Below are 22,333 nucleotides of genomic sequence, written 5' to 3' on the forward strand. Positions count from 1 at the left end.
AGGAGTTCAAGCCCAGCCTGACCAACATGGTGAAACCCTGTCTCTACTAAAAATACAAAAATTAGTTGGGTGTGGTGGCTGGCGCAGGAGAATCACTTGAACCCGCAGGAGGCTGAGGCAGGAGAATCACTTAAACCCGGGAGGCGGAGGTTGCAGTAAGCTGAGATCATGCCATTGCACTCCAGCCTGAGCCACAAGAGCAAGGCTCCATCTCAAAAACAAAATTATAATACATTTGTGTATATATTATGGTATTAAATGATAAAATAGATTAGTATCTACATATTTTATGCATTCGGCATGCCTTTTTCTTAATTTTCCAGTATTTCTAGGCTATACAGTTTATCCGTGTTTTTTAAATTGTTGCAAATCTCCGAAACATTTTCCAATCCAATATGTAAAGGAAAAACCCATGTGTAAGTGTATGCACAGAGTTCAAACTTGTGTTGTTCCAGGCTCAAGTGTACCATCTTTCCCAAGAAATGCCTGAAGGGAAACACTAATGGTAAAAGGTCTATCTCCTCAGTGTCACCAGACAGACTCTTCAAGGAATAAAACCTTCTCAGGTGTCAATGTCCTTCGGGCAGAGATCTCCAGGAACGCATCTGTAGTTAACCAAGTTGGAAGTATTTCTGGTTGCAGTGAGGAGGAACACACACCTCGAGGAAGCATGGGCCGCCTTGGTAAGAGGGTGTTAAGAAAGAACATATTATAGGATTTGGGCTTTGTGGTGATTTCGGGGAGAGTCTAAGGAAGCAGGACTATGCTCTAGATTGGATGCCGTCAGAAAGCTGGGCCAAGTCTATGACTGTGTCAGCAGGAAAACGTATCCGAGACACACAATATATGTGTCACCTCAAAATATGTTACCAGTGGCAAATCCCTAAGGGTCTGCAGCAACCTCAATTCTGGCCTCCTCAGAATAAAGTATTCAACTGAGGGGCATAAGGCAGAAGGAGAGACCAAGGCAAGTTTTAGAGCAGGAGTAACAGTTTATTAAAAGCTTTAGAGCAAGAACGAAAAGACGGAAAGTGTACCTGGAACAGAGCCAAACAGGAGACCCTAAGGCAAATATGCAGCTTGATATTTTGACTTGGGTTTTATTTTGTTTTGTTTTCTTTTGAGACAGACTCTTGCTCTGTTGCCCAGGCTGGAGAGCAGTAGCGAGATCTTGGCTTGCAACCTCCACCCCCCAGGTTCAAGCAATTCTCGTGCCTCAGCCTCCTGAGTAGCTAATTTTTGTTTTTGTTTTTGTTTTTTTGTATTTTCAGTAGAGATAGGGTTTCACCACATTGACCAGGCTGGCCTCAAACTCCTGACCTCAAGTGATCTGCCCATCTTGGCCCCCCAGAGTGGCTGGGATTACAGGCGTGAGCCACTGTGTGCCTGGCGTTGGGGTTTTATACATTAGCTTACTTTCAGGGTCTTGCATTACTTCTTCCCTGATCCTTTCCTTGGGGTGGGCTGTCCGCATGTGCACGCTTGAGCCCACTCACCCAACTCTCCTGAGCTCTCACTGGGCAGCTGCTGATCACTAGTTTCAGGTGTTTTCTATCTGGAGACAGCAGGTCTCTGGTGACAGCTGTGACCAATTATTATTTTAGCGAGACAGTTAACAACCACTTGACCATCACCTGATGGTTGCCTGACCAGCTACCCACTGTAACAAGATTCTGATCTTGGGCATCTCAATTTTATCTATAGAGAAGAGACTAGCATGAGAATAAAGTTGTAATTTGTAAAGAAGTAGTAGTTATTTGTTTTGGTCAAGAAAAAGATGTTGTATTTTGTAGTCGGTAAAGTGACCTTTTTTGTCTGTAGTTAGAAAAGCTTAATGAGGTGGTTTTCTTTTATCATTGTATCATGATTTCAGAGTGACCTTGTCTGAGGCTGCTGTTTTGTGAGATTATTTCCATCCAATAGGAGAATAACAAGACCTAGCTGTGAGTGCTGGGCCAGCTTCTGAATGTTCAGGACTCTTTCCTTTTTCTTTCTTACATGTTATTTTTATAATAAATTTTTCATTTGAATATAAGATACATACAGAAAAGTACATAAATTATAAAAGGAGTTTGAGACCAGCCTGGCCAACATGGTGAATCCCCATCTCTACTAAAAATATAAAATTAGCCAGGCGTGGTGGCAGGCACCTATAATCCCAGCTACTCGGAAGGCTGAGGCAGGGGAATCGCTTGAACCTGGGAGGTGGAGGTTGCAGTGAGCCGAGATCACACCATTGCACTCCAGCCTGGGCAACAAAGAGTAAAACTTCATCTCAACAACAACAACAACAACAAAGAAACAACGTATCCAACTTTTAGAAGTCCCTTCATGCAGATCACCAACCCTAAGGTCATCCACTCTCCTGACCCTTAACACCACAGATTAGTTTTGCCTGATTTTGAACTTTTTATGATTAGAAACATATAATACATGGTTTTTGGAGTATAGGCTTCCTGGATTCAACATGATGTTTGAGATTCATTCATGTTGTTCTGTGTCACTGTAATTAGTTCATTCTCACTGATGAATAGTATTGCATCATGTAAACACACCACAGTTTATCCATTCTAGTGTTGATGGACATTCCGGAGCTTCCAGTTTGGAGCAATTAGAAATTAGTTCATATTGCTGCTAGGAATGTTTTTGTACATGCTTTGGTGAAAGCCAGGTATATATTCCCACTGGGGAGGAGTTGAATTGCTGTGTATTTATGTTCAGCTTTAGTAGATAGTGCTAAACATTTTTCCACAGTGGTTGTACCAATTTATGCTTACACCAGCAGTGTAAGAGAACATGGGAAACCAGGTTATGTAAACTCTTCCAGAATACAGGTAAAGATGAAAACTTCTAATGCATTCTACAAGGATTCTTTTACTTGATACAAAATTGGGAAAGTATAGAACAAAAGAAAAAATATAGGTTAATGACATCTTTAAATGGAGATGTAAAGTTAATAAAGTATTAGCAAACTGAACCTACAAATATTTTTTTTAAAAAAAACCACCAAACCAGGACTAGAATGGGTTTATTCCAGTAACAGAAGTTATGCTCAAAAATTAGGAGGAATTTTGAATTAATGCATATTAATTTACCAATGTTATCGTTACTATATAATTCATTAAATCCCAAATTTATTTTTCGTTAATATAATTAAAATAGAAACTCTTGTTAATATAATTCCTTTCGAAGACTAGAGAAAAGCAAATAATCTCCAAAGCTGCCAAAAAAGCAGCTGACAGTAATCAATTCTCACTTTAATAAATTCTAGAAACAGAAAGATATAAATGTCCATGCATCTCTCCTTCAGTCTGCTTTTCGAGTTCATCATCCATTATTACCCCACATGCAGGCTAACTTCTTTTTCCTTGCTCCTCCACTTACTAGCTGTGCAGCCTTTGACAGGTTACTTAACCACTCTGTGCTGATTTCCTCTGGGTAAAGAGTACCTACGCTGTGTAGTAAGGATCAAGTCCTCGATACACTATTGTTAATCACTTTTTAATGGCCAGAATTTGGTCATTAAACATCCCTTTGCTTGGATTATGAGCACCTTGACAGCAGGGACTAACTGGAAATTTCTGGAGACTTAAGAATGTTTGTTGAACCCTGATTCAAGCTTTCTCACTTTCCTGTGTTCTCTCATTACTTCCTCATCCTGTCAAGCCGTCTTTCCACCTCTTGCAAGCCAACCCCGATGAATAACCATTCTTTACAACACCTTCTTTGCACTCTTCGTAAAGTGCTCATTACATTGAGTACTAAATGAATATACAGTGTGTTGTTGTGTTTAACATCTAGGTCATAACCACTCATAACGTTAGAGTTGAAAAAGTTTTGTACGTTCCTCTAGGGCAGAACTGTGACGTATTTCTGGTTCCACTTTATAGCGTCTACAAAGCACAGTGGCAAAGTCAGAGCTCGGGATGAGAACTGCTCTAAGAAAGGCGCGTCCCGCACCCTCCAAACCCTATTCTGAAAGCCCGGAGAGGTGCGGGCTCCAAAGATGTGGAGAGCAAAATATGTAAAGGAGTGATTCCGCTCACCAGTCACACAGTGGGGCGGGACAGCCCCATCTCGCAGTTTCTCATTATTCAACACGGAACCTAACGCGCTGACAATAGACGCGTGCGCAAGACTGTTTGGGGGCGTTTTGGCGCTTAATCTGGGGCAGGCGGAACCTTAGTCCTCATCCCTGAGTTTCCCGCGACTCTGCTCTCACCGCTACACCACCACACGGACGACCTCCTTCCCCCACCCCCGGGGATTCATCCCGGTGGCGGGCTCCGGAGTTCGAGACTGCTAATTTCAGCGAAACGATTAACGCCCCAACGGTTGACGGCACTGCCTCTCCTCCGGTAGGGAAGGGCATGCAGCGTATAGTCACCCACGCTTCCCCGCCGGCGCAGAGCAGGCCCCACTGAGGCGCGCGCCGCCGGCACGCACGCCGCCCCGCCCCCTCGGCCCGTCGCCACCCGCGCGTAGCGCTCGCTTGCATCCCCCGCCCTCGACCCCCGTGCTGTTGGAGGGGCCCGAGGTGAGCCAGATACCGCTGTTGTCCGGAGGGAAGCCAGAGAAGACCGAGTCGATTGGGCGGAGCGGCAGAGGGTCGGAGACTGCCCTAAACGCCCAGGAGTAGAAGTGGACAGGGGGCAGGGGGCAGGGTTACGTGAGGGAGCGCGCAGCAACTGAGCTTGGGTCCGACTGGAGCTCGGGGTCGGGACCCAGACTGGTGGGCCAGGTCTCCAAGCCGGCCTTAGCCCGAGTCGTGGAGGAGAGACCGGACACAGAGGGACGGAGCGAGCAAGGAGACATGGCTTCATCATTCCTGCCCGCGGGGGCCACTACCGGCGATAGCGGTGGAGAGCTGAGCTCAAGGGACGACTCCGGGGAGGTGGAGTTCCCCCATAGCCCTGAGACCGAGGAGTCCAGTTGCCTGGCCGAGCTGTTTGAGAAGGCTGCCGCACACCTGCAAGGCCTGATTCATGTGGCCAGCAGGGAGCAGCTCTTGTACCTGTATGCCAGGTACAAACAGGTAAAGTAGCAGGGAAACGGTGGATGGGGAAGAAAGACGCGGGGCCTTCTTCCTCAAAAGCTGATAGCAAGTATGTGTGGTTAATAGCTAGGTGTAATGAAGCTTGTGTATATGTGTTTTGTTTTTTGACCATCTCGGGATGAGCATCATCCTTGATGATGGCAAAAACGTGTTTGCTTTCCTAGGAGTGATATTTACTTAGCTGGACACTGAAAGACAGTTTTTCTGTTTCTTCTTTGACTTATTCAGTGTCTTGCACTTTACCAGCCTCAGAACCTTTACAAAATGAGGATGATAAAATAAGATTTATCAATCATTTACTCTTTCCAAAGGGCCACATGGAAGTAAATATGGTAAAGTTAATAAAAATATATTGAGATCCCAGAAGATAATAGGATTGTAACAAATAATGTGATGCAATACAAATACAGTATTACAACTTTTATTGAGATTTTTGTAAAATCCTAAGTATCTTTGACTTATGTTTTGGTTGAATATGTCTTCCTTTTTGTTAGATACAATCCTAAAAATTTTAGAGCTATGAACGCCGAATGAAAGAATCCCCTTCTTTTACAGCAAAGGAAACTGAAGGCCATAGAGAGTAGGTAACTTGTGTAGGATCATACAGATTCATCAGTTAGAACTGGATTGTAGCCCCTAACTCAGTCTAAGGCTATGAACTATACCTGGAAATAGGGAGATGTATAGACATGTTTAATTCATAATTCAGAGCGACATTGGCTAGGTACCAGAAAGAAAATAATTGCTTTATCATAATCAACATATATTTGTTCAGCAGCTTTTATGTGCAAGACACTTGGTTATAATGCCTACAGAGAATGCAGAGAGGCAAAAACATGACACTCACTTTTTTAAAGAGAGTCTGGGTTGCCCAGGTGATCCACATGCCCAAAGAGCTGTGATTACAGGCATGAGCCACTGCACCTGGCTGACACTTAACTTTTTTTTTTTTTTTTTTTTTTGACTCAGTTTGGCTCCTGTTGCCCAGGCTTGAGTGCAGTGGCTCGGTCTTAGCTCACTGCCACCTCCGCCTTCCAGATTCAGGTAATTCTTCTGCCTCAGCCTCCTAAGTAGCAGGGATTACAGGTGTGTGCCACTATGCCTGGCTGCTTTTTGTATTAGTAGAGATGGGTTTCGCCGTGTTGATCAGACTGGTCTCGAACTCCTGACCTCAGGTGATCTGCCTCCTAAAGATAACTAATTGACAGCTGTGAAAGAGTAATGAAAATTTGTGAATTCCTGTTGACTTCATGAGATACTATTTAATAATACTTTTTTTTTTTTTGAGGTGGAGTCTTGCTCTGCCACCCAGGCTGGGGTGCAGTGGTGTGATCTTGGCTCACTGCAACCTCTGCCTCCCAGGTTCAAGCGATTCTCCTGCCTTAGCTTCCCGAGTAGCTGGGAATACAGGTGTCTGCCACCATGCCCAACTAATTTTGATGTTTTTAGTAGAGATGGGGTTTCACCATGTTGGCCGTAGTTGACCAGGCTGGACTTAACCTGACCTCAGGTGATCTGCCTATGTTGGCCTCCCAAAGTGCTGGGATTACAGGCATGAGCTACCACACGTTAATAATACTTTATTAAATTTAACTGTCGTTTGAAGTCTTAAATTTTGTGTGAAGAGATGGGAAGTACACAGTACTTCTGCTGCATACAGAATTATGTTGACTGTTTTGAGGAAAAGCACTTGTGTAACTTCTGAGTTGCAAAATGCACTATATAGTTTTTTCCATGGAAATGATTTTTACTTAACAGAACAACTCACAGATAATCATACCTACTCAAATTTGGGTATTTGGCAGATAGTTTTTTGAAAATGAATGAAAAAAGCCTGTCATTTCAAGGAAAACAACTCAAAGTATTTGTTGCCAGTAATAACATTTGAGCCTTCAAAGTGAAAACGAGAAATTTGGAAAATCTGTATCTGCCACCATGAGCTTGAAGCTTCCCAGTACTTAAAAACTTTTTTTGATGAGATAAGTGGTGACAGTCATGAATGTGAACGTTTGCTATTATATCATGAAATGTGTCAACATTTGAAAAGTCTGTGTAACTCAGTAAACCATATTTTCTAAATATTTCATGGATTGATGTTACAAATTATGTGTTGGTAAAAGATGCCTTTCAAAGTGCAAGTCAGACCAATGGATTTCAGTGTTAACAGTATGAAAAATTCATTGATATGAGTTCAGATTCCTTGTTGCAACTGACCTTAAAGAAACAACCCATCTGTTAGGTTTTGGCATAGTATCAAAGAAGAATATCTACAATTATCTGAAAATGCTGCTAAAATACTTCTCTTTTCTAACAACATATCTGTGTGAAGCCGAATTTTCTTTATACACTTCAACCAAAACAACATATTGCAGTAGATTGGATGCAGCAGTAGATATGCAAATGCAACTGGCTTCTACTAAGCCAGACACTGAGGAATTAAAAAATGTAAAACGTGCTACTTTTCTCACTGATTGTTTTTAGACTATATAGTTATTTTGCATGAAATGTTGTTTATGTTAACATCTAATGGGTTTATTATTTTTAAATGAACTAATACACATTTTTGAAATGTCTCAGTTTTAATTTCTAATATGGTAAATATTGATAGATACAACCCATGTAAATGATGGCTCTTTAGGATCTTTAATTTCTGAGAATATAAAGGGATTACAAGACTAAAATTTTTGAAAACTACTTCCCTAAGTTCCATTTTCATGGTCAGAGGTGGCTTACCTTCACCACATGTATATTCTATCCAGAGCAAAGGGAAAGAGGAAGACAAGCTCCTTTTCTTTTTAAGGAAGGTATTTTTATCACTCTTATACACATCCAGTCCCCAGAACCCCTGCAGAAGTTGGATGGCCATGTGTAATGTTTAGCTGGATGATCCTGTGTTCAGCTGAGACTTCTGTTATTGTAGGAAAAATGGAGAACTATTGGCATTTGTTTCTACCACTGGGTGGTGTCTGGATAAAAAAAAAAACCGTTATAACTGCTATTTTTATGATGTCTTAAAGTTTTATCTCATTTCATATTTCTTTTTTCTTTTTCAAGATGGAGTCTCACTCTTGTTGCCCAGCCTGGAGTGCAATGGCATGATCTTGGCTCAGTGCAGCCTCCGCCTCCCAGGTTCAAGTGATTCTCTTGCCTCAGCCTCCCGAGTAGCTGGGATTACAGGCACATGTCACCATGCCCAGCTAATTTTTTTGTATTTTTAGTAGAGAGGGGGTTTCACTATGTTGGCCAGGCTGATCTCGAACTCCAGACCTCAGGTGATCCACCCCCCTCAGTCTCCCAAAGTGCTGGGATTACAGGCTAACAATCTGGTAGTTAATGTGATTTTAGACAGTGCAGAATGGAAGCCCAGACTCTATTTAGGACTTAAGGCACAATGATGTATGTAGTAAAGGAATATTGAACTTTGGAGTCAAACATTCTTGGATTTAAATCCAGACTACTGATTCAAGATTTATTAATGTGTGAACTGAGACAATCCTCCTGAGCTTCTCTATCCTCGTTTATAAAATGAGTTTGTAATGGCATACCTAGCAGGATTATTTTTTGGCTCATTCGAGATAAAATATGTAAAGCGTTTGGTTCATGGTGATTCTTCAAGAAATGTGGCTCCTTCTGTCTCACCCTTTGTTCTCTCCATTCCATGGTAACAGTGCTACTCCTATGTAAGTATACATTTTAATAACAGCAGAGGGCCATGTGATTAATCGCTAAGCAAACGGTAGAGGTGGTAATTGATATGAATTCAGAGGTAGATGAGATCATTGTAGACTGAAAGGGTTCTTAGAATCTGAAATTTGAGTAGAACTGGAAGGATGCGCATCTTGCTTGAAAAGCTGAGGAAGGGGCTGGGCCTCCCAAAGTGCTGGGATTAGAAGGGGTCACAGTGGCTCACACTTGTAATCCCAGCATTTTGGGAGGCCGAGGCGGGTAGATCACTTGAGGGCATGAGTTCGAGACCAGCCTGAGCAACATAGAGAAACCCCCATCTCTACTGAAAAGTACAAAAAATTAGCCAAGTGTGGTGGCGTGCGCCTGTAATCCCAGCTACTAGGGAGACTGAGGCAAGAGAATCGCTTGAACCTGGGAGGCGAGGTTTCGGTGAGCCGAGATCACGCCATTGCACTCTAGCCTGGGCATCAAGAGCGAAACTCTGTCTCAAAAAAAAAAAAAAAAAGCTGAGGAAGGAAGAAAAGGCATTTCAGGTGAGTGGAGTAACAAGCAAAACCCTGAACTAGGAATCCCTAAGGCAGTAAGTAGATCATTCTAGTTAGGCGAAGGCATCAGTTAGATTTTAGCAGAATTCAAGAGTGTAAAAATAATGGGTGACAGTGGGAAAATCCCTGAGAAGTAGATAGGTGCTGTGGATGAGTTAAGAACAGTTACAGGCTCTGTTCTAATAGAAAGATGAGACTTTACAGAACACTTTCTAACACATGGTACAAAAAGTGAAAAGTACCATAAAAGATATATAGAGTAAATGCTGTAAGAGTTCATGAGGAAGGAAGATTACTTCTGGCAGTGGGAACTGGGGGCTGTATAGTGAATTCTGCACTTGTTTGAATTTAACTTATGCTTATTCTCAATGAAAATATTAACTATACAGTTTAAGTATTTACCACAAACAAGAGATAAGACTATTGTAGAAAAATAGAATTTTATTGTTGAAAACCCCTGAAATTTTTTTGCATGGTTTTTGGCATCCAAATTTGTATTGATGAGTTTTCATAATAGGGCCCTTTAAAAGTAGTACACTTACTTCCTGGAATTTTGGAAAGAGGAAATGCTAATAGAGTTACTAGAATCAGCATGAAGAAATTATATTATGAATTCTGATAAACACCTCTGAAGCTTATTAATTGCATGTTAAAACATTCTTTTACTTTATAAATGATAAGAAAGAGTACATCATCTATATTGATAACTTGTCTTACACTTAGTCTAGGAAATGTAACCATTTATCACAGTTTTTCTCTTACAGTATTAGATAATAGTTGTTTTATGCAGTAAACCAAAGTAGCCTGTATGTAAAGTTTGATTCTGGTTGTTTTTTGTTTGTTTGTTTGCTTTTGCAAAGAATGCTAAATTTTGCTGTTCCATATAGATGCAAATATTTTCCAACCTATAGTTAATAAATATACATAATACATTTGAAAAGGAAAAGTTTCCCAGACATTTCTTTGAAAAATAAGTTCTTGATTTTTCCCTCCCTCATTTAGGTCAAAGTTGGAAATTGCAATACTCCTAAACCAAGCTTCTTTGATTTTGAAGGAAAGCAAAAATGGTAAGAAATACTTGGAATCTTTAATGAGGTTGTTGGAAGTGGTTTAGGTGTGGAGGAATTAGAAAGCAGTGAGCTGATTAAAGAATTATTTTTATATTAATCTCTCTCTGCTGTAGACTGTACTAATGACAGGTAATTGGGAGAGAGATTAAAGAAATCTACTTTTAGCTAAGTCTCCTGAAGGATTCTTATGCTCACATGTTGGAATATAAGTGGTTCACAACAGACCTACAAACATGCCTTACATTTTGATACGTGAGAGAGCTCTTGCTTGAGATTTTCCCTTCCTGTCATTCAGCCGCTAATGGATCACCACTTCTCCCCACCCCCCGGAGGGATCTTTGGAAGCAGGCCAGAATGACAGGAAGGGCAGAAGAGCAGGATAAATCCCCATTTTTTACCCTTCTCCCCTGTCTCAATTTTATCTCCTTGTCTCTTGCTACTCTTGTGTTCCTTGCCCCACCCATGCCACGGTAAATAAGTGCATATACTACACCTGGGAAAAAGGGGGGAAAATTCAATGAGAAACCAAAACTAGATACTAACTTCTCTTTTTCTTTGAATACATGAAAAAAAGATTAATCTTCTGCAAACTTTTTAAACTTAGAATTTAGAACTTTCCTCTTGTCATTTATGAGACCTTATCTTCTCTTACCTTGTCTAAGTGAAAAAAGAGAAATTGCATACAACTGGGAATCTTAGTTATAGAAGGGAAGGCTTTGGAGCATCAGCCCTGGAATTAAAAGAAGGTTAGAAGGTAGAGTTAAAAAAGATAAAATATGGTTATGGAAAGAGGAAGTGCTAAAATATGGGTTCTGACCTTATATTCTAGAACAGTCCCACACAAAATCTGGTCCCCTTGATAAACTTCCTGCCTGCCAACAGTTTGTTACTCAAATGTAAGGAGATACAGGGCTTGGACCCATATATAAATCACTGATGTCACTAACCATACTGTTTAGTTCAGCTGATATATTTTTGTGTAGGACAGTCTCAGTGCAGGAAGCAGTGCACTGATTATATCCTTGCACAAGTTTTTTGATTGATGATAACCAGCAGTTCTCTGGCATTTTATTACTATTCTAAAGAATAACTGATGTTAACTTTTACTGTGAGTTTTTTGTTATAATTTATGAAATTTTATGGCTTCTTTTTTTTCTATACTTTGCCTGTTTCTCCATTGTTTTTAGCAATTAAGAACATTAGATTTTATAGCCATCATAATAATAGTTTAGGCAAGAACATCAACAAATGCTAAAACGGTAGATGCAAAATACTGGGGAAATATTGGGGAAAAACTATTGAAGAAAACCGTTTTTAAAATGCTAGTTGAAAAACTACAGGGGAGCAAAACTGTAGGTTACAGGCTGGCCCACAGTTTACTTTTTAATTATGAGGGAGAAACCTGACAGATACTCCCTTCACCAAGCCATGAGTGTTATTGATGATGGGACAGACTGACTGATGCATCAGATTACAGTGTATCAGACCAGCGATGTGCATTGTAAAGGGCATGTCACCTATATATGGCTCTGCTGAAATAATTTAACCTGGTTCTAATTGTGATTAACCATTTTTGGCAAGAACACTATGTAGATGGGGAAACAATTAGACAAATTCAAATTGAGGGATATTTTATAAAACAGTTGGACTCTTAATACCAACAATATGGAAGACAAAAAAGCTAAAGATACATGAAACTCAATGCTGTGTGTGGATTTTGATTGGTTCCTGGTGTGGGAGAAGAAAGCCATAAAGGACATTATTGGGACAATCAGGAAAATCTGAATGTATAGTCTCTATAATAGTATTGATGATAAAATTGATGATAAATTTCCTGAGTTTGTGTAAACTGATCTATTTAGGGATGAAGTGTTATGGTGCATGTAAGTAACTTGCAAGGAATCAGTGAAAATAAATTTAGAAGACCTTAGAAAAATGTATTCATTATAGAAGCAGGAAGGTAATGAAAAAAATGTGGGACTGAGTTCTGTTTGACAGTGAATCAAGAAAATAGGGAAACCCTGGTTGGAATTAGAAATAATTGGCAGGAAAAACCAAGAAGGAGGCCTGTCCTAGCAGCCTGCAGGAAAAAAAAGAAAGAAAAAAAGGTGACCCAAAAGGGAGCTGACGACTAAAATGTCGCTTTTTGACATTTATACCGTAGGAAGTCCCTAACTTACTAATTAGTATTCTTTTGTTGTTGTTGTTGTTTTGAGACAGAGTCTTGCTCTGTTGCCCAAGCTGGAGTGCAGTGGTGCCATCTCAGCTTACTGCATCCTCCACCTCCCAGGTTCAAGCAATTCTCCTGCCTCGACCTCCCGAGTAGCTGGACTACAGGTGTGCACCACCATGCCCAGCTAATTTTTGTATTTTTAGTAGAGACGGAGTTTCACCATGTTGACCACGCTGGTCTCAAACTCCTGATTTCAGGTGATCCACCCACCTGAGCCTCCCAAAGTGCTGGGATTACAGGTGTGAATCATTCCTTACTTTTGAAGTCCCAGACTAAGTCCTCAGGATCAGTTAATTGTAGCTTATAGATGAGATAGCAGAAAGGGAAGGTGGATTTCTTGTATCTTAAGAAGTTTGATCCATTTTCCTCAGGAATATGTTTTTTATGTGATGGTTTCTATACGATCAAAATGCCATAAGCACAGTTAGTTTATAAGATGAGAACAATCTCTATTAGCCTGTAGACCATACATTCTCAATAGGTGTGAAAATTGGTTTGAGGGAGTGACAAAATCTTAGATTACAGTGGTTTGTAGTCTTTCAACATTTAATAGATATGCAGTGTATCTGTGTCACTAAAATTTCATAGGGGTGGGTGATTAGGAAAAAAAATGTTTGAAAAGGCTTCTTAGGTAGGGCAATAAAGTCTGTATAGCTCTAGACCAATGTACATGCAGAAAGACAGAACTCCTCTATCCAATAGTTTATTACCTCTATATCCCAAGACCCTTGAAATGTGCATACAATTTTTTTAATAATAAGAAAAATGCTGTTTGTGTTATTTGCATAGTTAATGACAGGCCATTTTGGGTATTCCATATTGTAGGGAAGCATGGAAAGCACTTGGTGATTCAAGCCCCAGCCAAGCAATGCAGGAATATATCGCAGTAGTTAGAAAACTAGATCCAGGTTGGAATCCTCAGGTAAGACTTAATTCTTGTAAACAATACTTTCTAAAAACTTAACGATCTTTCTCTGAAATAAGTGTTTAAACCTAAGCTTAGTTTTAAGTAACATGCTTTAAGTTTTACTTTCTTGAAAGAATATAAGATTATTGTAATATTTATCTAATAAAATAATTGCTGGCTGGGTGTGGTGATTCGTGCCTGTAATCCCAGTACTTTGGGAGGCCAAGCTGGGTGGATCACCTGAGGTAAGAGTTCAAGACCAGCCAGGCCAACATGGCAAAACCTTGTCTCTACTAAAAATACAAACATTAGCCAGATGTGATGGTATACACCTGTCATCCCAGCTACTCGTGAAACTGAGGCAAGAGACTCTCTTAAACCTGGGAGACTGAGGCTGCAGTGAGCCAAGATCAGACCACTGCACTCCAGCCTGGACAACAGTGTAAGACTCCATCTCAGAAAAATTAAAAACATTAATAATAATTATTTAAATAGTAACATAACCAGCTACTGATACTGAGAGCTTTTCTGAGTTGCAGAGTTTTTGAAAGCAGAAAAATTTGAATTATGTAAGAATTGGAAAAAGTTTAACTTGAGATTATCATGCTGGAAAAAAGAAAGTTACTCTTGGATTTCTTTTTTATGATCCCCTTCTATGCAAGGACAAAATGCTTCTTATTAGGGATACAAGATGAATAAGACATGATTTCTGCCATTATGTAGTTTAAAGTATAGAGAAGATAAAACATAGCAAAAATATATCTTTAATACTATAAAGCAATAATAATGTAAATGCTAGGGAATCCAGCAGGAAAAGAGATTGCTTTGGACTTTGGAAGCATTGGATGTTGTTTACTTAAATGTACCCTGTTTTTCTGATATGCTTATTGGAGAACATCTAGAAAGAATTTAATAAAGGAGGGGTTACTATTTAAGAATATTGTTAAATGATTAACAGGTATTTCAGTGAGATAGAGGCTGCATTGTACCATGTAAAAAATGCAAATTGAATTTTTTCAATAAAAATAGGCCAGGCCAGACGTGGTGGCTCATGCCTATAATCCCAGCACTTTGGGAGGCCGAGGTAGGTGGATCACGAGACCATCCTGGCCAACATGGTGAAAACCCGGTCTCTCCTAAAATACAAGTTAGCTGGGTGTGGTGGTGCACCCCTGTAGTCCCAGCTACTCAGGAGGCCGAGGCAGGAGAATCACTTGAACCCAGGAGGCGGAGACTGCAGTGAGCTGAGATCACACCACAGTGCTCCATCCTGGGCAACAGAGTGAGACTCTTCCCCTCCCCCCCCCAAAAAAATTAGGCCAAACATTTTAGCAGTTAATGAATTTAACAAGTTTTAATGTTTTTGTAATAATTACATAATTGCATGGGTACATAGTTGTTACTGGTATGAAGGAATTGTTGCATTAATCGTAGAATCTTAAAAATGTCAGACTTGTTAGGAACTTTAAAAGATTATATGTTATGACATATTAAAATGTATCTTAAGAGTACAAAGTGGGAGAGATAACCAACTTTGGATATCTTTAATGATATGACTGCCTTTTAGAAGTCATTGAAAAATTTCCTTTTTTTTGGTGACAGGGTCTCACTACTCTATCACCCAGACTGGAGCACAGTGGCAGGATCTTTGCTCACTGTATCCTCTACCTCCCAGGTTCAAGTGATTGTCCCACTTTAACTTTGGGACTACAGGTGCACACCACTACACCTGGCTAATTTTTGCTGTGTGTGTGTGTGTGTGTGTGTGTGTGTGTGTACATACACACACAAACTATATATATACAACAATACAAAAATGGCTAATTTTTTTTTGTGTATACATACACACACACACACACACACACACATATTTTTTTTAAGTAGAGATACGGTTTTGCCGTGTTGGCCAGGCTGGTCTTGAACGCCTGACCTCACATGATCCACCTGCCTCAGTCTCCCAAAGTGCTGGGATTATAGGTGTGAGAAATTTCCTTATGTGTCTGATGTGCGTGAGTGTTCATTTTCAGAAATTTTCTATTATCTTTTATAAGATACTAAATATACATACAATTATGTATCTCAAGGTTCTGAGGGCTTAAAATCTGAAAATCAGTGGTCAAAACATGTACCCCTGAGTTGAACTGAACCTGAACATTTGTGACACAATGTTTAAAAATGAAACAAAACTCGAATGTGAGTGCCTTTAGGCAGAGTATTTTTTAGGTCCACTCATTGTGGTCTCATTCTTCCCTATGCTATTGCTGATACTTGGCCTGTGAAGGCATTTGAGTTTATAAATTCTGATAAATGACAGAATTTATGATTTCTTACCTTAAGTACTTTAATAAAATTTTGCTGTTACTCTTAAAAATGTTTGCAGGCTGGGCATGGTGGCTTATGCCTATAATCCCGGCATTTTGGGAGGCCCAGGCAGTTGGATCACCTGAGGTCAGGAGTTTGAGTCAGCCTGACCAACATGGTGAAATCTCATCTCTACTAAAAAATGCAAAAATTAGCTGGGCATTTTGGCAGGTGCCTGTGGTCCCAGCTACTTGGGAGGCTGAGGCAGGAGAATCGCTTGAACCCAGGAGGCAGAGGTTGCAGTGGGCGGAGGTTGCAGTGAACTGAGATCACGCCATTGCACTACAGCCTGGGCAATAGAACAAGACTCCATCTCAAAAGAAAAATGCTTGCAGATTCCATGCAGTTAAGTAGTTCTTTACAGAAATCCAAACAGGTGTTAAGGATGTTTTTTAAAAATGTCTGAATCTCACCTATTGAACATAATATACTTGAGTAAACCAAGCAGAACCAAAGGTACTTTCATATTCTTTAATGAATTCTTTAATACATTAAATAATAAACTTTAAAAAATCAATACATTGTTTAAAACATTAAATAACATTAAAAGAATACGTAACATACTATTCTAAAAGTATTTTAACATTGGAATCTAGTGGAAGGGGGAATTTTATGTTTTATTTACATTTTAACTTTTAAACACTGAGCCGGTCCCCTTTGACTCATAGCTTTTTCTTTTATCTTTACTTTTAGAAAGAGGCAGATCATAGCCTCCATGTCAGAAGAGATTCGGCATTCAGTTCATTATCTTTTAGGTTAAATAATACTTTTCTTTTGGTATTCTAAAAAAAATAAGAACAACATTCATTCTGAATGTGCTGAGTTGTTGTTTTTTTTTTTTTGAGATGGAGTCTCTCTCTGTCACCCAGGCTGGAGTACAGTGGCACAATCTTGGCTCACTGCAACCTCCATCTCCCAGATTGAAGCATTTCACCAGCCTCAGCTTCCTGAGCAGCTGGGATTACAGGCATGAGCCACCGCACCTAGCCTGAATGTGCTGAGTTCTTTTCATGTATTGTTCTTTGATATCTTCACAAAAAGTCTTCACAGTTAGAAACTATTATAATGTGTATTTTTAAAATGAGGAAATGCAGGCTCAGAGAGATGTAGTAACTTGCCTGAAATTAGCCAGCGAAGGTGAGTGTGACTCACTCCTGTAATTACAACACTTTGGGAGGCTGAGGCAGGAGGATCACTTGAGGCCAGGAGTTTGAGAGCGCCCTGGGCAACAAAGCAAGACCCTATCTCTGTTTAAAACAAACAAACAAAATTAGCTGGACACAGTGTTGTGCACCTGTAGTCTCAGCTACCTGGGAGGCTGAGATGGGAGAATCCATCGAGCCCAGGAGTTCAAGTTTGCAGTCAGCTGTGATTGCACCACTGCACTCCAGCCTGGGTGACAGAGCGAGACCCAAGCGAGACCCCATCTCAAAAAAAAAAAAAAAAAGGCCAGGTGCAGTGGCTCACACCTGTATGTAATCCCAGCACTTTGGGAGGCCAAGGCAGGCAGATCACAAGGTCAAGAGACCGAGACCATCCTGGCCCACATAGTGAAACCCCGTCTCTACTAAAATATAAAAATTAGCTAGGCGTGGTCATGCGCGTCTGTAGTCCCAGCTATTCGGGAGGCTGAGGCAGGAGAATTGCTTGAACCCAGAAGGCGGAGGTTGCAGTGAGCCAAGACTGTGCCACTGTACTCCAGCCTGGGGCCTGGCGACAGAGCGAGACTCTGTCTCAAAAAAAAAAGCCGGCCAACAAATGATGGCACTGGGATTTAGGCCTATGTTTATATGAGTCCAGAGCCCTGTTGTTAACCACTCTTCTCTCTGTTTTAGAGATGATACTGGAAATATATCTGTAAGGTGTAAACTTAAGAATATGTGTAAAAAATTCAAGGTAGCTATCATTTTAATCAAAGCTCTGTGGTACCTTGAGGTATAAAACAGTGCTTTAAAATTCAGCTTTAAAAATGACTATGTTTTCTGTTATGTGTTTCATCTTATCTCAAGAATATGTTGTTCAGTGTCTACTGTAATCAAGGCAATTATTTTGCCTTTGTGGGGGGAGTTAAGTTTTTGTTTTGATTTTTTTTTTTTTAATTTTGAATAATATAAGGAACTTCTGTAAGGCCTTTGTCTAGATTTACCACTAGTTATATTTGCTTTATCATTCTCTTTTCTTCACATAGACACATATTTATATAACACATACACACACACACACACACACACACACACACACATCCACACGTGAATAAATACATTTTTTCCAAATTGTTTGAGATAAGTTGGAGACATCATGTTCCTTTATCACTGATGCAGGATTTTTTTTCACTAAGAAAAAGAACCTTTTCTTATGCAGTGGTTCCCACTTATCCTCAGGGGATCCATTCCAAGACCCCCAGTGAGTACCTGAAACTGTGGCTGGTACTAACCTGACTGCTGTCAGTTGGAAAATGTTTCTGTTCATGTCTTCAGTCCCAACAGCAAATGTTTTTTTTCTTCCTAAGTAGTTATGTTGCATTATGGCTGTCACTTTTTGTAGTTTCTGGTGTGACAGGAAAACTAGCACAAGCTTTCTTTCCTTCACAATTTCATGGATAGAAGATTTGTTCTTGCTATAGATCTTAGCAACTTCAGCATACTATTTTTTTCTTGAGAACTTTCTACATTTCACCTAAAAGAAGCAAGTTATGGCTTCTCTGTGGCACACTGAAATGCCAGTATCACTACTCTTGTACTTTGGGGCCATTATTAAGTAAAATCGTGGTTATTTGAACACAAACATGATACTGTGACAGCGGCCAGTCAATCTGATAACCTTGAAGGGAACTGGGCAGGTAGCATATACAGCGTGACTACACTGGCTAGACAAAGGGCTGATTTCTGTTCTAGGCAGGATGGCGTGGGTTGGGGTGGAGGGCGTGAGATGGTGTGAAATTTCATCACACTGTCCAGAAGGAATGGTTTATTTCTGGAATTTTTCATTTAATATTTTGGGTTCACAGTGGGTAACTGAAACCATGGAAAATGAAACTGTGGATAAAGGGGTGCTACTAAGTATACTCTAATGATCAAAATCAGGAATTTTAACATTGATTTAGTATTGTCAACTCTATAGTCCATATTCACATTTATCATTATAATGATAATGTCCTTAATAATGCCCTTCATGGTTATTCTTAAAATGCTGATTTATCTTCTAATGCAGGGTCCTGTATCACATTTAGTTGTCATGTCTCTTTAAAAAGTCTCCTTTAATGGAGCAGTTTCTCAGCCTTTTTTTTCTTTCTTGCCCATGATACTTTTGAATATTATTGGCCAGTTGTTTTGTAGAATGTCCCTTATTTTGGGTTTGCCTGATGTTTCCTTATTATTAGATTTAGATTATACATTTTAGGAAGAATACCACACAGTTGTGTGTTTCTCAACACATCATACTGGGAGGTACATGATATCTGTTTGTCCCAATGTTGGGATGTTAACTTTGATCACTTGGGTAAAGCGGTGTCTGCCAGATTTCTCTGCTGTGAAGTTCCTGTTTTTCCCTTTGTAATTAATGGGAAGTTGATTCCTTTTGTAAATAATTAATACTTTGTGGGGAGACAATTTGAGACTAGGTAAATATCCTTTTCCTAGTCAGATTTCACCCACTAGTTTTAATATTTGTGAATTATTTTTTACCTCCATAAGTTTGTCCTCATTTATTATTTAGCATTCCTCTGTAAGGATGGACTTTCCCTTTCCACCTATTTTTAATTTATTTGTTGAGAACTTTCCTCCCATCTATTTATTTATTCATTGTCAAGAACTGTGAAAGGTCTGAGGTTTTATGCTACCTGCACGCTGGTAAGTTAGGCTGTTACTGTTTCTTAGATGCTGGCAGAAGGCACAAGACTCTTGGGTCAGAGCCAAAGGACTTTATTATTCATGGCATGGCAAACCGTATGAGCTTCATTTGGTTTGCATTGATTTTTTTGTGTCCCTCAAGTCCCACAGGGATGACGCAGGTGGTCCTAGCTGGATTCTTGCATATGTTGGGTTGTGCTATAGGGAAGGAACACTGAGCTATGGGGATTGACCACTTCTTTAGCAGATGGAAGCAAGCTTGATTGTTGTCAGAGGATGGAGAAATGTTACCTTATCCTTGTAGATGGCTTCCTGCACACACAGTCCTGAGAAATGGCCCAGGTAAAGAATGGTCAGGGCCTGGTCTATTGAACAAGAATGTGTAGGGACACTCAGGGCTCATGGTAGATTGCCTCTCTCAACATTCATGTATTTATATCAGCTTAGATTCATGAATTTTTATTTTATTCAGTGGGGTATAATCCATTAAAATCATTATTTTTTTTGGCTACTGGGAGTCCCTTCAAGATGACTCCTGTATTTATATTGGTATAAACTCATGGATTTCTGTTTTATTCAGTGGAGTATAATTCATTAAAAGTATTTATTTGGCTACTTGGAACTTTCTCAAGATGGCTTCTAAGAACTTTTTTGTATGTCCCTGTTAGAAATGAGGCTTGGAGTTGTAAGGAAAATTGAGCACTTAGACAAAGGACTTCTTAGCAAAGCAAATTTCCTTTTGTACAGAAGGGTGCCTCCTGTGTGGCTGGTTGTTAGGACAGCATTTTGAACAAAGGAGAGTAGAAGTTTTTATTCCTGATGCAACTCCTGCCTTTGTGTGTTGTCTTTGTTGGCTAGGTTCAGACTGCACAATTTAAACTAGACTTGATTGGCTCAACATTTAAACTTTCTTAGATAAGGTGGACGCATCGTGGGAGAGGGGAGAGGAGGAAGGGGTCATCTGCGGCGATCTCGAACTACAGAGCTAGTCTTTTTTTAAATAAAGGAATGTGAGCTGGTGCTGATAATGCTGCTGGTGCTGTGGCACGCCTGGGCATGTAGTAAAGTCAGAAACAAGAAAAGGAGAAGAACAGGGGATGGGGGGAGGACTGGGAACTAAAGAATAAAAGGTTGAATAGGCTGTTTGAAGAGAAACTTTGCCATATCTCACGGTCCTCATCCTTGAGCATTTTCTTACTTCTTGGCACAAGACATTTCAAGCAGTATTAGTTTCCTAGGGGTGCCGTAGTAAAGTACCACAGATGAGTACTTCGTTGTTTAAAACAACAGAAAATTATTCTCTTAAAGTTGTGGAGGCGTTGGAAAGAAGGTGTTAGCAGAGCCATGCTCCCTGTGAAGGTTGTAGGGAAGAATCATTCCTTGCCTCTTCCAGCTTATGGTGGCCCCAGGCATTGTTTGGCTCGTGGCAGCTTAGCTCCATTCTTAGCTTCTGTCTTCACATGGCCGCCTTCCCTATGTTTTTGTGTCCAAATCTCCCTCTTTTTTTTTTTCTTGTAGACATCAGTAATTGAATTTAGGGCCCACCCCAATCCAGTATGACCTCATTTTAACTTACATCTGCAAAGATCCTATTTCCAATTAAGGTCTCATTGACAGGTACTTGGGATTAAGATTTGGGGGAGACAATTCAACCCACTACACAGACTTATCTGATGTTTTCCCTGCTCTATCCTTGGAATTGGCTGCTTCTCTTTGGTTCTTTAGTGGAGGATAGTATTTAGAAACCCAGGTCTAGTTGCTAGGATATGTTCATTGCTGCTGGAGTGTCATTGCTTCTATGCCCTCTCAGAAGACAGAACTAAAATTACATACCCTCAAATACATGTATCTATAGATATACATGCTTTTGTATATATATGTATGTATACATATGCATAGATACACATGTTGAATACATATAGACACAGACGTGTATATGTATATTAATATGTAACTCTTACACATATATATCCTATATCAGTATTTATTTATCTACTTATATACTAAAAACCATAAGTTTATATTTATACCTCTAATTTCAACCCAACACTACAAGGTACATGCTAGCCTTCCCTCTTTCATATTTAAAACTCCTTTCTCCAACAGAAGAACCCTGGCTCCCAGTATCCTCAACATAGTTACTCATTTGCTTAAGTCTAGAATATGCAGAAAGTAGTTTCAGAATTTCTAACCTATACTACTGTGAAAAGAAAATATACCAATAAAGTTCTGTATAGGAGTCTGTTTTTTGGCAAAATTTATGTATAATGAAATGTACAAACATTAAGTATGTAATTCAATGAGTTTTGACAAATAATAGGCAGTTTTGTAAAAACTTAGGTGAAATTGGAAAATAACTGCATCCCAGTCACCTTGTTTCTTTGACTACTTAAGTGACTCATTGATCACATGGAAGGGTAACATTTTCTTTAATGTGAATGCCCTGAGCCATGAAGTAACCCTGTTCTGAAGTGGCTTCCTTGCTTGTAAATAAATAATGTTACCATATAAAGCAGGACCACCAAACTGTAAGTCTTGTAGTAATTTTAATGTGTTTTTCCACTCTGGACAAAAAAGTATGTTTTTATCCCTGATAAATATTAATAGTACTAGAAGAGGACATTTT

General features: G+C 39.8%; 1 protein-coding gene across 7 annotated transcripts in view; it reads left to right on the plus strand.

Annotated features, from left to right (window-relative positions):
• Positions 1-4,191: 4,191 nt before the first annotated feature.
• ACBD6 (acyl-CoA binding domain containing 6) overlaps positions 4,192-22,333 on the plus strand; it is a 214,528-nt gene continuing 196,386 nt past the window's right edge. For all 7 annotated transcript variants that reach the window (XR_013529480.1, XR_013529482.1, XR_013529484.1 and 4 more), the window contains exons 1-3: positions 4,192-5,035; positions 10,291-10,355; positions 13,417-13,513. Coding sequence is in view for 2 of the 7 variants with exons in the window: in XM_002760314.6 (XP_002760360.1) it covers positions 4,814-5,035; positions 10,291-10,355; positions 13,417-13,513 (384 nt within the window). In the remaining 5 variants the exon portion in view is untranslated. The remainder of the gene's footprint in view (positions 5,036-10,290; positions 10,356-13,416; positions 13,514-22,333) is intronic.

The sequence above is a fragment of the Callithrix jacchus genome, chromosome 18 (genome assembly GCF_049354715.1).
Source record: "Callithrix jacchus isolate 240 chromosome 18, calJac240_pri, whole genome shotgun sequence".
In the NCBI taxonomy this organism is placed as follows: Eukaryota; Metazoa; Chordata; class Mammalia; order Primates; family Cebidae; genus Callithrix; species Callithrix jacchus.